General features: G+C 39.0%; 1 protein-coding gene across 5 annotated transcripts in view; it reads right to left on the minus strand.

The window, feature by feature from the left end:
* LOC111864920 (dedicator of cytokinesis protein 1) overlaps nucleotides 1-12,499 on the minus strand; it is a 105,571-nt gene that overhangs the window by 43,271 nt on the left and 49,801 nt on the right. For all 5 annotated transcript variants that reach the window (XM_033751625.1, XM_023852539.2, XM_023852536.2 and 2 more), the window contains 4 exons: nucleotides 9,796-9,951; nucleotides 6,407-6,600; nucleotides 3,430-3,662; nucleotides 91-293 (listed from right to left, as the gene is read on the minus strand). In XM_033751625.1, coding sequence (XP_033607516.1) covers nucleotides 91-293; nucleotides 3,430-3,662; nucleotides 6,407-6,600; nucleotides 9,796-9,951 — 786 coding nt within the window. The remainder of the gene's footprint in view (nucleotides 1-90; nucleotides 294-3,429; nucleotides 3,663-6,406; nucleotides 6,601-9,795; nucleotides 9,952-12,499) is intronic.

The following is a 12,499-nucleotide window of genomic DNA, read 5'->3' on the forward strand; positions in this document are numbered from 1 at the left end:
GGTGGCATTTGTTGTAATAACAGTAGCTGTGGAGGCAGTGCTGGTGGTAATGGTGGTGGTGCAGATGTCAAGATAACAATGATACCATACCTCTGAGAAGTGGGCTTTGATGTTTGCAGTGTTGCGCTTAGTGTCACCAAAGCTTTCGCTTGATACTCGAGAAGAGTAAAACTCACACTGCATCATGTCAAAGAAAATTGGAATTGTTGCTCTTCTTAATTCAGTCTCTGGAATTAAGGTCATCTCCAAGAACGGACCAACCAACCCGGGCACAAACTGAATCTTGTATTGACCTGAGAAATTATGAAACAAACAAACACTGCATGATATAGTATACCACATACAACATCTGATTAGTTAATGAAGCAACCGTGCTATCTTTATGAATTCAATGGTAAATCAAATTAGGGACTTTTCCTATAACAAATTTCTTCTCGTCTGCAAGCATTCGATCTTCAGTTTTGAGCCCTGGTTCTTTATGGGAGTATGAGAATTCTGAAAGAAGAGGGACACAAATAATTTTGAAGCAAAGTCAGTTTCAGCCTAAGTGTCACTGATTTATTGCAATTCAATGATAACTCATAATTAACTGCCAAAATGCAACAGGAAATGGATATGTGGTTTCCAACTTGGAATTTCAGGAGACTCTATAGCTTAGATTCACTGGAAAGAGTATCAAGACAATTAGTGAAGTTTAAGTTAGATACATTTGCAGATATAGTGGGAGTACAGGAGGTCAGATTACACGTGTGCCTATGCAAAAGGAAATGCTGATCACTACAGCGTTTACATACATAAAAAGACCAGGAATTAAGAGACTAGAATTTGTTACTGACAGGATACTACTACAAGGCAAATGTAATATTTTTCTGCATGCACATATAGGATAAAAGTGATGATGTGAAGGACAGTTTTTATTATGAACTAAAATGGATATCTGGTCACTTCCACAAGTGACAACAAGTGGGTTCAATCAGTAACACTTCCTACTTAAGTGTGGGAGGTCCAGTTTGAAATTTGGCTGGGACACAGACTAGACAAAGATTTTTCATGGTTTTTCCACAGAAGCTCCAGGAAAACCTTAACATTTTCATTTCTATCACTTCTGCAGATGATTTTTCCCAAGTCACCACTTTTTAGGTAAACTAGCAACAGGCAGTATTTCACAGCAAAGAAATGAAAAGCAAAAAATTGCATACATCCAATAAATCACAAAATGTATCTACATGCACCATCTACTGACAGGGAAAGAAACAATTTCCTTAAAGCTCTTTCAGAAGAAAAACTTTTAATTTGACAGAGTATAATCTTAAGAGACAGAATCTCCTCTATGGTAATTTTGCATACAGCATCTGTAGATGACCAAGCTCACTTACAGGATTAAAGCCATTAAATTAGACAATTGCTTCCTTGCATCCTGTCAAATTCATTATTCACTGTCATCCAATCATCTGACAATACATAGCCTAAAAAAACACACGCACGCACATACATACCAACTGGCTCTACAGCCCTTATGGGTCTTGGCCTCCTGCACCAACAGCCTTCAAGCATCTCTGTCCATCGCAGTGGATCTCCAATCTTTATCTTTCAGTATCCTAAAGTCTTCTCTGACATCATCAAACCACCTCAGTTTTGGTCTGCCTCTTACTCTTTTAGTGTACATCTTCTCATACACGATTTTCCCTGGCATTCTGTTAGCATCCATTCTTTCTACATGTCCCAGCCAGTCAATTCTTCTTGCCTTTATAAATCTAACTATATCTTCTTTCTTCGTTGTTTCTAATTCTCCACTGCTCTTCTTGTTTCATTGGCCCATATATTTTCATACTAATTTTTCTTTCAAATCTTCTTAAATTATTTTCATCCTCTTTCTTTAGCACCCGTGTCTAATTTTTATATATTACTACAGAAAATATTAATGTTTTACATATTTTCATTTTCATATTCCTGTTTATATACTTAGATTTTAGTAACTATAGGTTGGCATAATATGCTTTATTGCCAGATTGTATTCTTTCCTGTGTATACATAGATAGCCTAACAGTGTCATTAAATAAACTGACCATAAACAAATATACCCAGGTACCACATGCATAGTTTTTAGGAGATGCCAATGCAAAAGTAGAGAGAAAAGAGCCATTCAAAGGAACAATTGAGAACGAAAATTTCTGTGAGAGGTCTTGGGGAAGTATTATGAAGAATATCAAGGCTTCACCCAAATTCAGTGTAGGCTGATATAGTTTCTAGATATATTTCCATCGCACAAAATAACAGAGTACTAAAAACTTATGTCATCAGTGTTCACTCCACTAAGCTTGTATTTAGTCACCGTGTCCATCTAGGAAGCACTGTAAACAACCAACCAGAATCAGAAACAATCAAGTGGTCAGTGTTTTATGTTGATTCAGTAAACAGAGCGTCACTTTCATTAGCTATTCACAGACGTCAAGAGAGCCTGGCACTATGCTACAAGCCGGAAGGTTGCAGGATCGAATCCCGATGAGGTCACTGGATTTTTTCAATTTACCTAATCCTTCCAGCTGCATTATGGCCCTGGGGTTGACTCAGCCTCTAACAGAAATGAGTACCAGGAATATTCTTGGGGGTAAAAGGTGGCCAGTGTGTAAGGCTGACAATCTTACCGTCATCTATGTGCCGACTGTCTAGAAAATGTGGGATCCTCAACATCTCACAATCCTATGGGCCTCCACGGCCTGTTACTTTACTTTTTCAAGAGTGCCTATGATTCAGTTTGAAGGGAAACACTGTACGATATTCTCACTGTATTTAGTACACCCATGATGCAATGAAGTCTGTATAGGTAAATATTTGTCTTATCATTTACTATTCAAACTGTCTGAAACAAGGAAATGCTACGAAAGGGTCAAGCTTTAAGCATCTCTTAATATCAGTGATGTTATTTGTATAAAAATTACTGCAATAACAGAGCCTTTCAGTGTAGCAGAACTGCAAACTCAGAANCAAGAGATTGTGATTTCATAACCCAGGTTCCCTTAATTTTGATTCCAGCACATCTGGTAAGAGGACCCCTGTAGACTTTCACATAACATTTTCTTTTGATACTGACCTTTTCTGAGCATAAAAGATATACAGTGTTACAGAGGCAAGTTATGTGTGTGTCTTCTGGTAAGTGTGCCTACTCTGTGAGACTCCTTTCTCACACAACACACAATATTTTTATCAAAATATGGACATCCTATAAAAATAATCTTGCCAGTACTAAACTAGTGCCAAAAATCTTTAGCTATAAAAAATCCTGCAATAACAGAGCCTTTCAGTGTAGCAGAACTGCAAACTCAGAAAGAAAAAAGATAGCAAATATATCACTGAAAAATTTCAATGGCTAACCTTTACGTTTAATAAATGCTAGATAACACATGTGTAATAATGTAAGAGCACACTTACCAAGGTTGAACCACATGCTGCGTATCTCAAAGCCTGTTTCTCTGCGCATATCCTTGTACCTTCCAATAATGCGTGCACGTTTATTCTGGCTGAAAACATCCAGCTGTAATGCAGGTTGAGTAAGGAATGCAATGGCACAATGGAAGAAGTTGTTCCATGCCTGGTGCTCAAATGGCTGGAAGAAGTAATCGCGTATTGTGTGTGAGAAGAATCGAAGAGACTTCAGGATGACACTGCAACAAATGATATAAAAATGTATTACTATTCATAATTTAACTGTAATACCCCATCTTTTGCCAAAAGAAGAAAGAGGCAAATCAAAAACATCAAATATCAGTCCTGAATTTAACACCAGTCTTTATAAAAACACTGGCACCAAATATAATGTCATGTGTTACCTATGCAGCGCGACAAATAACTTCCTGTAGCCTTAGGATTCGATGCTTATTTATTCAACTCATTCATCCACACTTACTTAGAGTCAGGAATACAATTACTATAACTTGCGGTATCACAACTACTGCCTCAATTTCAATACTTCTACTGCGGCTGTGACCTCTCAACTGTCCTTGGCTGTGGCTGGATCTCAATTGTCTCGCTCGTACGTGTCTGTCTATGAACCTTCTGTTGTTCATCTCCAGGGAAACACGTTCATTGTTTTGGCATTCTCTACGCAACGGCCCACTATTATTGTGTTACCATGGAAGTACCTATTCCAAACACGTTACATTAATTTAACTTCAATTTTAATTCTATTAGAAAATTTAAAGCAGTTTCCCCTCCCTTTTTTTTTATCTACAATGACTATACAACTGACAGTGTATCAGCTCACAGATCTACCTGATGACAACTTTATACTGCTCAAAATATGTTGTTAATAAATAACAATTCAGTGTCCAGTGTACATAGTGACCTTGTGATTGACTAATAAATACACAACTGAACAACATCACTGGTGCATTGTGTAGAGAAGATAGGTAAGTGCAACCAACTTCACTAATACAGCAGAATACTAAAATACAGAAATTTGATAAATACAGTATGAAACATCTTTGTCATGATTTAAGGGTGACTATAGACAGGGTATGCATTGGTGAACAGATTTATTGACCATTTATACACACCACTCGGTACAAGTGATTACAGCAATACCGCTAAACTCTGCAATTCACAAATCATCACAACACCCACTAAGACTTTTTCCATCCTGCTGTGCCTTCATCAGCTGTTCCCTGACAACGGCTTCTAACAGTGATGATTCTTCAGCCTCCCATGCTCAGGTCCAATCTTCACAGCCACCTATGTACAACTCTTATCAACTTTCAACTCAACTACGGTCCCATCTCTCATCAGCCACCGTTGCAGAGCTCAACTGAAGTGGTTGCTTCAAACCGTCCTGCTCATAACATCTCGACATGGACCATACAGAAAACAGCCCGTTTCCAACATATGTATTTATTTCCACACGAATGTGTTTACAGGGCTGTTACTCAGAAACAGTTGTATATTTGCCTGCTGCACAGCAACGGCTGTACATGCTACAATATATGTATGTATATATATATGTGTGTGCGTGTGTGCATGTGTATATTGTGACGTATTGCGCTATGGAGGACATCCCCTCCTCCACCAGCGATGATGCAAGAACATCGAGCGCTTTCGCTGATATGGTAACAGGCTGGTCAGCGCTCTGGCAGCTCCCCCACAGTGACATGGCAGGTGACAACAGTGATGTAGCAGAGGATGCCACGGTTGCTATGCAGCAATAAACAACTCTCGATAGCATTCCCAGCAACACCCGTAAACACGGCGACTAGGCAACAAGAAAGCGAGGCGTTTTCCTGTTGTCTGGCTGAGGGTTTATATGATAACTGCACTGCCTAAGGAGTCAGTTAAAATGTAGCAGCCGCCTAAGACAGTTGAATTGAAACAGTCGCCAAGTTCAGTTGTAGCAAGCGAATCGTGAATGCGAAAAGAAGAATACCGGAACGTGTGATTAGAAGTGATAGTGTGAGAAGGTATTGGGAGTGTGTAATACAGTGACACTGGTATAGCTCCCGTACTGTACTGTGAATAAGTGAAGACTACGGAAGACAGATTGAAGAGATTTGTGAGTAGGGTTTGTAAATTGTGTAAGCCCGTAACAGTGTTATAATTAATTGCAGCCAAGACTTGTAGGTTGTTAAATAAACCAATTAACAATCCGAACGGCGCCATCAATAGCAAAATACATTACAATATATATATACATACACACACACACACACACACACACATGGGTAATTCTGTTTTTTAGCTATACTGTCCAGTAACAAATTATATTTCACATAAGGGCATAAATGAACTTTCGTTGAAACTTATGTCAAAAACCATTAATCAAATTGTTGTGGAATTTGATGTGTCTTGGAATAACATTACTTAGTTAATTCGATTTTTAGCCATACTGATTGGTTACAAATCCAACTCTTGATAAGGCCATAAACAGACTTTCCCTTTGCAGGCCAACCCAAAATTCTTTCACATATTTTATGAAAATTAATTATTGTGCCTTATTATGTTATTTAAATATGGATTTCACTCATTTTATCTAACAAATTTCATATTTTGCTTAAATGCCATTTATAAACTGGCAGCAAGCAAGCTTAATAAACTGCAAAGAATTCTGCAGGGAATGTTGCGGATGACATCATGGAGGAAAGTGTGCTCATAGGGGATAGCAACCAAAATGTTTAGATTCAAAATAATTCAATTCACATCAGTTTTGTAATGCCAATTATACATCTACTGAAAGTAAGCTTCATAAACTGCAACAAATGCCAATGAGAATTCTATATCAATCACATGGTTCATGCCATACTACCTGGATTACTATTTTTTTGCACAAATGAGACCATGAACCAAGACAGGCTATCATTATTTCTTGAGAAATTCAAAACTTCCTGAATGCATCTAATAGCAATAAGATGAACTTGCTCACCTGTTCTGCAACATTATCATCTCGCACCAATCCTTAGGATAAACAGGTTTTGACACCAGGTCCTTGAATACAAGTAAGATTTCCATAAGGAAATCAAGCAGGTCTGTAATTGTCACAAAGTGACCTATGTACACTTCAAAATGATGTGCTGTCATCTGACGAAAAATTGAAATCATTACAGCGACCAGTCGACCCTGCATAGGAAAAGAGGTTTCTGTATTGAGGTAGTATAGACTCTAGCGTATATGAATGTAATTTCATTTCCAAATAATTTCAGTTTACATACAGTACCATGTTTCATAACCATACAAAAACAGACAAAATAAATGCTCTATAGTGTAGCTTCGGAAAGTTCTGGGAAAGGAACAATATCTCAAATCTGGAAGAACTAACAAGCTATTAAATGCAATTATTTTCAAAATACTGTCCTTCAGGAGCTACACACTTATTCCAGAATATGAGAAAAGTTGCTTAAAATATTTCTTGAAACCACTGCACACATCCTCCTGCAATGCAGTGTGCAGTCAGGTGAACCTTCATGTGACATTCCTGCAGCTAGTCCTCCTTTTTCAAAGGTACCATAAAACTGTAGGGCTCACAATCACAACAGTGTTGTGATTGAAAAAACAACAATACCAGCTTCATGACTTTCTGATGCATAAGAGTAACCAATGTGCTGGGGCAGTCATACAGGAGCACTCAGACACAGGGATCACCATTTTGGGATGTTTCAGGCAAAATGCCTTCCACAGATGGGTGAGCATCTCCTTGTACCTTTCACTACTGTCCATATCACCATCAGACATACACTGATGCCTTGTTAGTATAACAAGATTTCACCTTCCTTTTTGTGCGATCCTGCTACAGTTTCACAGCTCCTGGCAACAATAACAGCTTCCATACAGAGGATTGCCATTTTCTTAGAGCATAAAATAAACATCAGGTTTCATCACCTGTAATGATCTTTGGAGAAATCTGAATCACTATCAGCTGCAATGGTGAAATTATACCACTGGTACTGATCAAGCTGATATAACAGTAATGTCTGCATTTGTACTCGGAATGTGCTTGGTTCGAATCTTGGTTGGAACACCAGCTGCTCTGTTCTATCTGAATATAAAGTTGTGGCATATTTATAAGCGACATCAGTTATCATAATTATTGTGTTTCCGGGCAGTATCCATCATCCTGTTTTTATTTAAAATGCACAATGTTTTGGAAATTGGATTCTGTCTTCATCTTCAGGTGGAACCTGCTCAGTTGGGCCCAATCAAAAGAGCTAGTCCTTATCTCCAGACACCAGCAACAGCACAAGCTTGCTTACTAACTCATGGAGCTGAGCCCTTTTTGAGGAGCCGCCAATTTTGCAGCTCCTCAAGAATTTCCCAGCATTTTATGGAACCCGAAGGTTCATCACCCTGTTCACAAGAGCCCTCCAATGGTCCCTATCCTGAGCCAGATCTATTCGATCCATACCATCCCATCCTATCTCTCTAAGATCCATTCTAATATTGTTCACCCACCTACGCCTTCGTCTTCCCTGTGGTCTCTTTCCTTCTGGCTTTCCCACCAATATCCTACACATTCCTCGCCTCCCTAATTCGTGCTATCTCCCCCATAGCACAAGCTAGGATATATAAACCCCACAGCTGGTCAGTAAAGGGGACTGCTGAGCTTGGTGCGTCTCAACACACTGTGAAAAAAGAACTTTAAGAGAAAACTCATGACATTCTTCGTGAATTTGGAAAGGAGAGTTGCCAGCCTTTGCCTAAAGCTGTTATATGGTCATCCAATTTTATGAGAATGATGAATACCATCACCTGTGTTGTTGCAAGGAGGACCTGAAGAAATCATACTCTCTAAGATGTGCAAAGCAGATTAGTATCATGTAATCTACAGGAACTATATGTGGCATTTCATGAGAAACCTGCACCTGTTTCAACAGAATTAAGAAAAAACTGCAGAACTACATCCATGGATGTGCAAGAGGGACCCACACAATATGTGTCCATGGTTTCTGAGAACATAAAATTCATGGTGCAAGAAGCACACTTTACAGGCGATTTCAATGCAAAACACTGTCTTGAAAAATGCTTTGGTCAAAAGAAAATGAAACACATGCTTTAACAAGTGTGCAAGTTGCCCTGGGTCTGATGCAGTATGCAAGTTAGTTTCTAAAATGGACAGTGTTGAATTTGGAAATGAAATCACATAAAAAACAGTGGGTGATGACAGACCCCTCAACATTAATGATTGTTGTCCCATCTGAAGAATTAACTGATGATGTGACTTATGAGATTTGGACCTGCTTTCATCCTCACAGTTTTGCAGCTTGATACTAGGCTCAAATCTAACCCAGTGCAAAGAAAGTTCAAATGAACATGCCTGTCTTGCACTAGGAGATTCTGCAGAAATTGCTTTTTCATGGTTCAGTATGCAGTGCATGGGTATCATTGGTTCAACAAACAAGTAATAGATCGATGTAAGATTTGAGGCTTTCACGGCAGTGACTATGAAGAAAGCAGTCTTCTGGGATTTGGCACCGTGTATATGTGGTGTTAACCGACGTTTTGGAGGAACGTATTGCCCCCATCTTCAGGGTAGAAGAAAAACGTATAAGAAATCTGCAAGCGACAACACCGTGAGAAACGGTAAAGCAGACCGTTTCTCACGGTGTTGTCGCTTGCAGATTTCTTATACTTTTTTCTTCTACCCTGAAGATGGGGGCGATACGTTCCTCCGAAACGTCGGTTAACACCACATATACACGGTGCCAAATCCCAGAAGACTGCTTTCTTCAAGTAATAGATCATCATTTTGTAATATATATGCATGATCCAAAATCTCCATTTAAACCAGAGCCTGTTTATTGTTAGTCACTGCATGGCCATATTTTATGATTTGGATTGACCACATGGTGGCAGGTATGCTACTAGGATAATTCTCCAAAGAGTGCTATGAGTGTAACTGGTCTAAGAGCCACCCATGAACACAACACCCAGCCCAGTCTCTTGGGGATGTGATCACATCTGCATGCAGTTATCGTTAAGAAAGTACTAGGCAGGTCAACCCCTTACTAGCTGAGTAGCTTGATAGGTCAAAGGCCAGGTTTTAGGCACTTGCACAAGAGAAAATAGCAACAGGGAAAATATTTACCCCCCATGACTTACAGCTTTATAAATGTTAGTGGTAGGACTTCCTCTTACCCCTGGTAGCATACCACTGCATTCATAAAAATAAATTTTGTGATGTCCAGAAAGTGTATTCTGGAGTAAGAAAAGCAAACACCTTTACATGATATGGTCTGTTCCTATAGGCATCCATAGGTAATTTGTTACGCAAATGGATTGAGGATTCAAGTCATTATTTTGTAATGAATAAGAACTTACAACTAAAGGATTTTCCCGGTCCATTGTTATTGTAGTCTGGATGACAGTCCGCAAGACCGTAAGCATGATTTCTTTTACATCTGGAGCTGTTGGTCCAATATCTTTACGGAATAGTAGTTCCATTATATCACTAAGGATCTTCACACAAAGAACAACCTGCAACAAAACATTTAACTTACTAAAAACATGAGTTGCACAGTTCAGGATAGGGCAACTCAAGGTTTAACTTCATAGTAACAAACACTGACTTTCATGAAGTTCAATGAACTTAAAAACACAGATTTATTTTCCCAGTGTGAAACTAACATCTGTATTTGATATCAACAGGCTAGGCACATAGTGGGGGGGGGATCCAAATCTGGCAGGAAGGGCGGGAATGTGTCCTATGAAGAGGAACAATCCCTGAGACTGAGAAACTCACATAATTTTCCACACATTATAAAACTCTCCATAAGCTCCATCAGTAACACGACTTGCTGTGGACTATGATTCATCTCCAACAGGGGCAGAAGTAAGTTTGTTGTCATATCACAATAGTTCTGGATCCCACACAGCCACCTATCCCTTGAGCTCATGTCCAAAATTAAAACAATGCATTTATAAATAATGATTTATGGACCAGTTATTGTATCTTTGGCCCTGTTAATGGTTAAATGATGATGATGTGAAAATGTGACAGTGATACACTTTTGTCCAAAGCATTAACAATACCATTCATAAAAAAATCAACTTTCCTCACACCACTTCTGTTCTTAAAGAAGCAGTGCCACTTCTGATTTTGATTTACTGTTAAATAAATACATTATAAACATATACACATACATATAGAACTACATAAATAATCTAATTATGGTAATTCACCATCTCACACATTAAATAAACAAACAGCATCAACACCCCCACCTCTGCATTACTCACTCCCAAACCTTAAGTACCATCTCCCCTTTCCCCAATTTGCAGTCTGGAGAAAGGATAACTGGATTATAAGTCGTCCAATTGTGCACTGTGTTCTTTTCCAAATACTCTGCTTGGAAGTTAACACAATGAGCCCAGCGATCAGAAGAGAGTCTGGGACTGTTTCTGTCATAATGCTGTTGAGTACTTGCTGCAAATTCTGCTGGATCTCTAAAACAACATTACATCTCTTTTCTTTGGGATTCAGGGATTCAGGTTCATCTTTGGAAACACAAATAAATCACAGGGAATCAAATCAAGCAGTTAGGTGGCTGGGGAAAAAGTCATGTTCTTGGTCATGACCTGTTGGGACAGACAGGCACACAGACAGGCTACATTTTGCCATGTCTCAGGATGTTTCTGGCAAATGTATTCTCACAGACATCCAGTAATACTGCTTATTTACTTGGCTGGGAGGGGGGGTGTAATTCACGACACAAAAACCTCATTACAGTTGAAAAAATGATGAACATGCTCTTGACATTTAACAGAATTTGTGTGGTCTACTTCGCTGGGCATACTAACAAGTCAAGATATCCACTGTGGTAACTACAGCTGTTTCCAAATCATACCCACAAACCTAGGTTTTATCACCTGTAATAACCACTGGCCAAGAGCATGGATCACCATAACGCTGATCGAGATCAGGACAGACAGTGAACTTTCTTTGTTCTTTCATTTGGCAGAGATCCTTCGCATGTTCAGATCTGATAGAATGCACTGGCAACTTTAAAAGGAAAAAAAAAATGAAAAAGAATGCAAAGCCACTGCACATACTTTCTCATATGTGTTTCAGCCATTATAAGGTGCACCATTACCTTCCTAAAGATGCCACCTATGCAATTATATTTCAGGAAGTCTCTGCAATTACGAGTTTAACTCTGAGCCATTTTTGGTAAAATCATGATTTTGTTTTTTGGGGGCCCATCTGAAGAGCCTATTTCTTGGAGCTAAAATGTTCATCAAGCACTGACCGTTGATGGATAAACTCTCAAATACCGAACATGAATAATATCTGTAGGATTTGAAGTGCACTGCCTTCTGGGATACAACACCATCTAGTCCACTGAAAGTCAACTAACATTTTGGAGGAACATGTTGGATATGCTCTGCTTGTCACCTGCTTTCATGATGCCAGGTTGCTCGGCATTTCTTCAACTTTGAAGATGGAGACATGTTCCTCCAAAATGTCCACTGACTTTCAATCAACTACATGGCGTTATATCCCAGTAGACAGTATTCTTCAAGGATAAAATCTGTTCCAACAGTTCAGGCATTAGAGAGGTGTGCGCGCACGCACACAAAAATAGCTTCATATTCAGGGTGACTGAAAATGCATAAATCCATCAAAAACTGCAATAATTTATTTGAAACTACAATATTTTCTCATACATGGTGTAACTGAAAGGTGCAAACAAATTTTGGGCACGAGTTCAACACCCCAAAAAGTGTCCATATCAACATGACATGAAACATTTAATTTGTGAGCTACAGCTGAAAGTATACATTTATAATCAGTGCTCAGAATGTCCTCCACAAGATTCAATGCACGCTTGGACAAGTCTCATCATGACTGCAACATCCATACAATGATGCAGGGGCAGCTGCAGATAGTCTGATAAGCATCCACAATGCAATGGTAATGTGCTTCTTCACTGTCAATAGAAGCTGCATACAGAAGGGGATTTAGGTGTTCCCACAGGTAAAAATCCAGAGGATTCACATCTAGTGAGCATGGAGGTCATGCAGT

This window comes from Cryptotermes secundus, unplaced genomic scaffold (genome assembly GCF_002891405.2).
Source record: "Cryptotermes secundus unplaced genomic scaffold, Csec_1.0 scaffold62, whole genome shotgun sequence".
In the NCBI taxonomy this organism is placed as follows: domain Eukaryota; kingdom Metazoa; phylum Arthropoda; class Insecta; order Blattodea; family Kalotermitidae; genus Cryptotermes; species Cryptotermes secundus.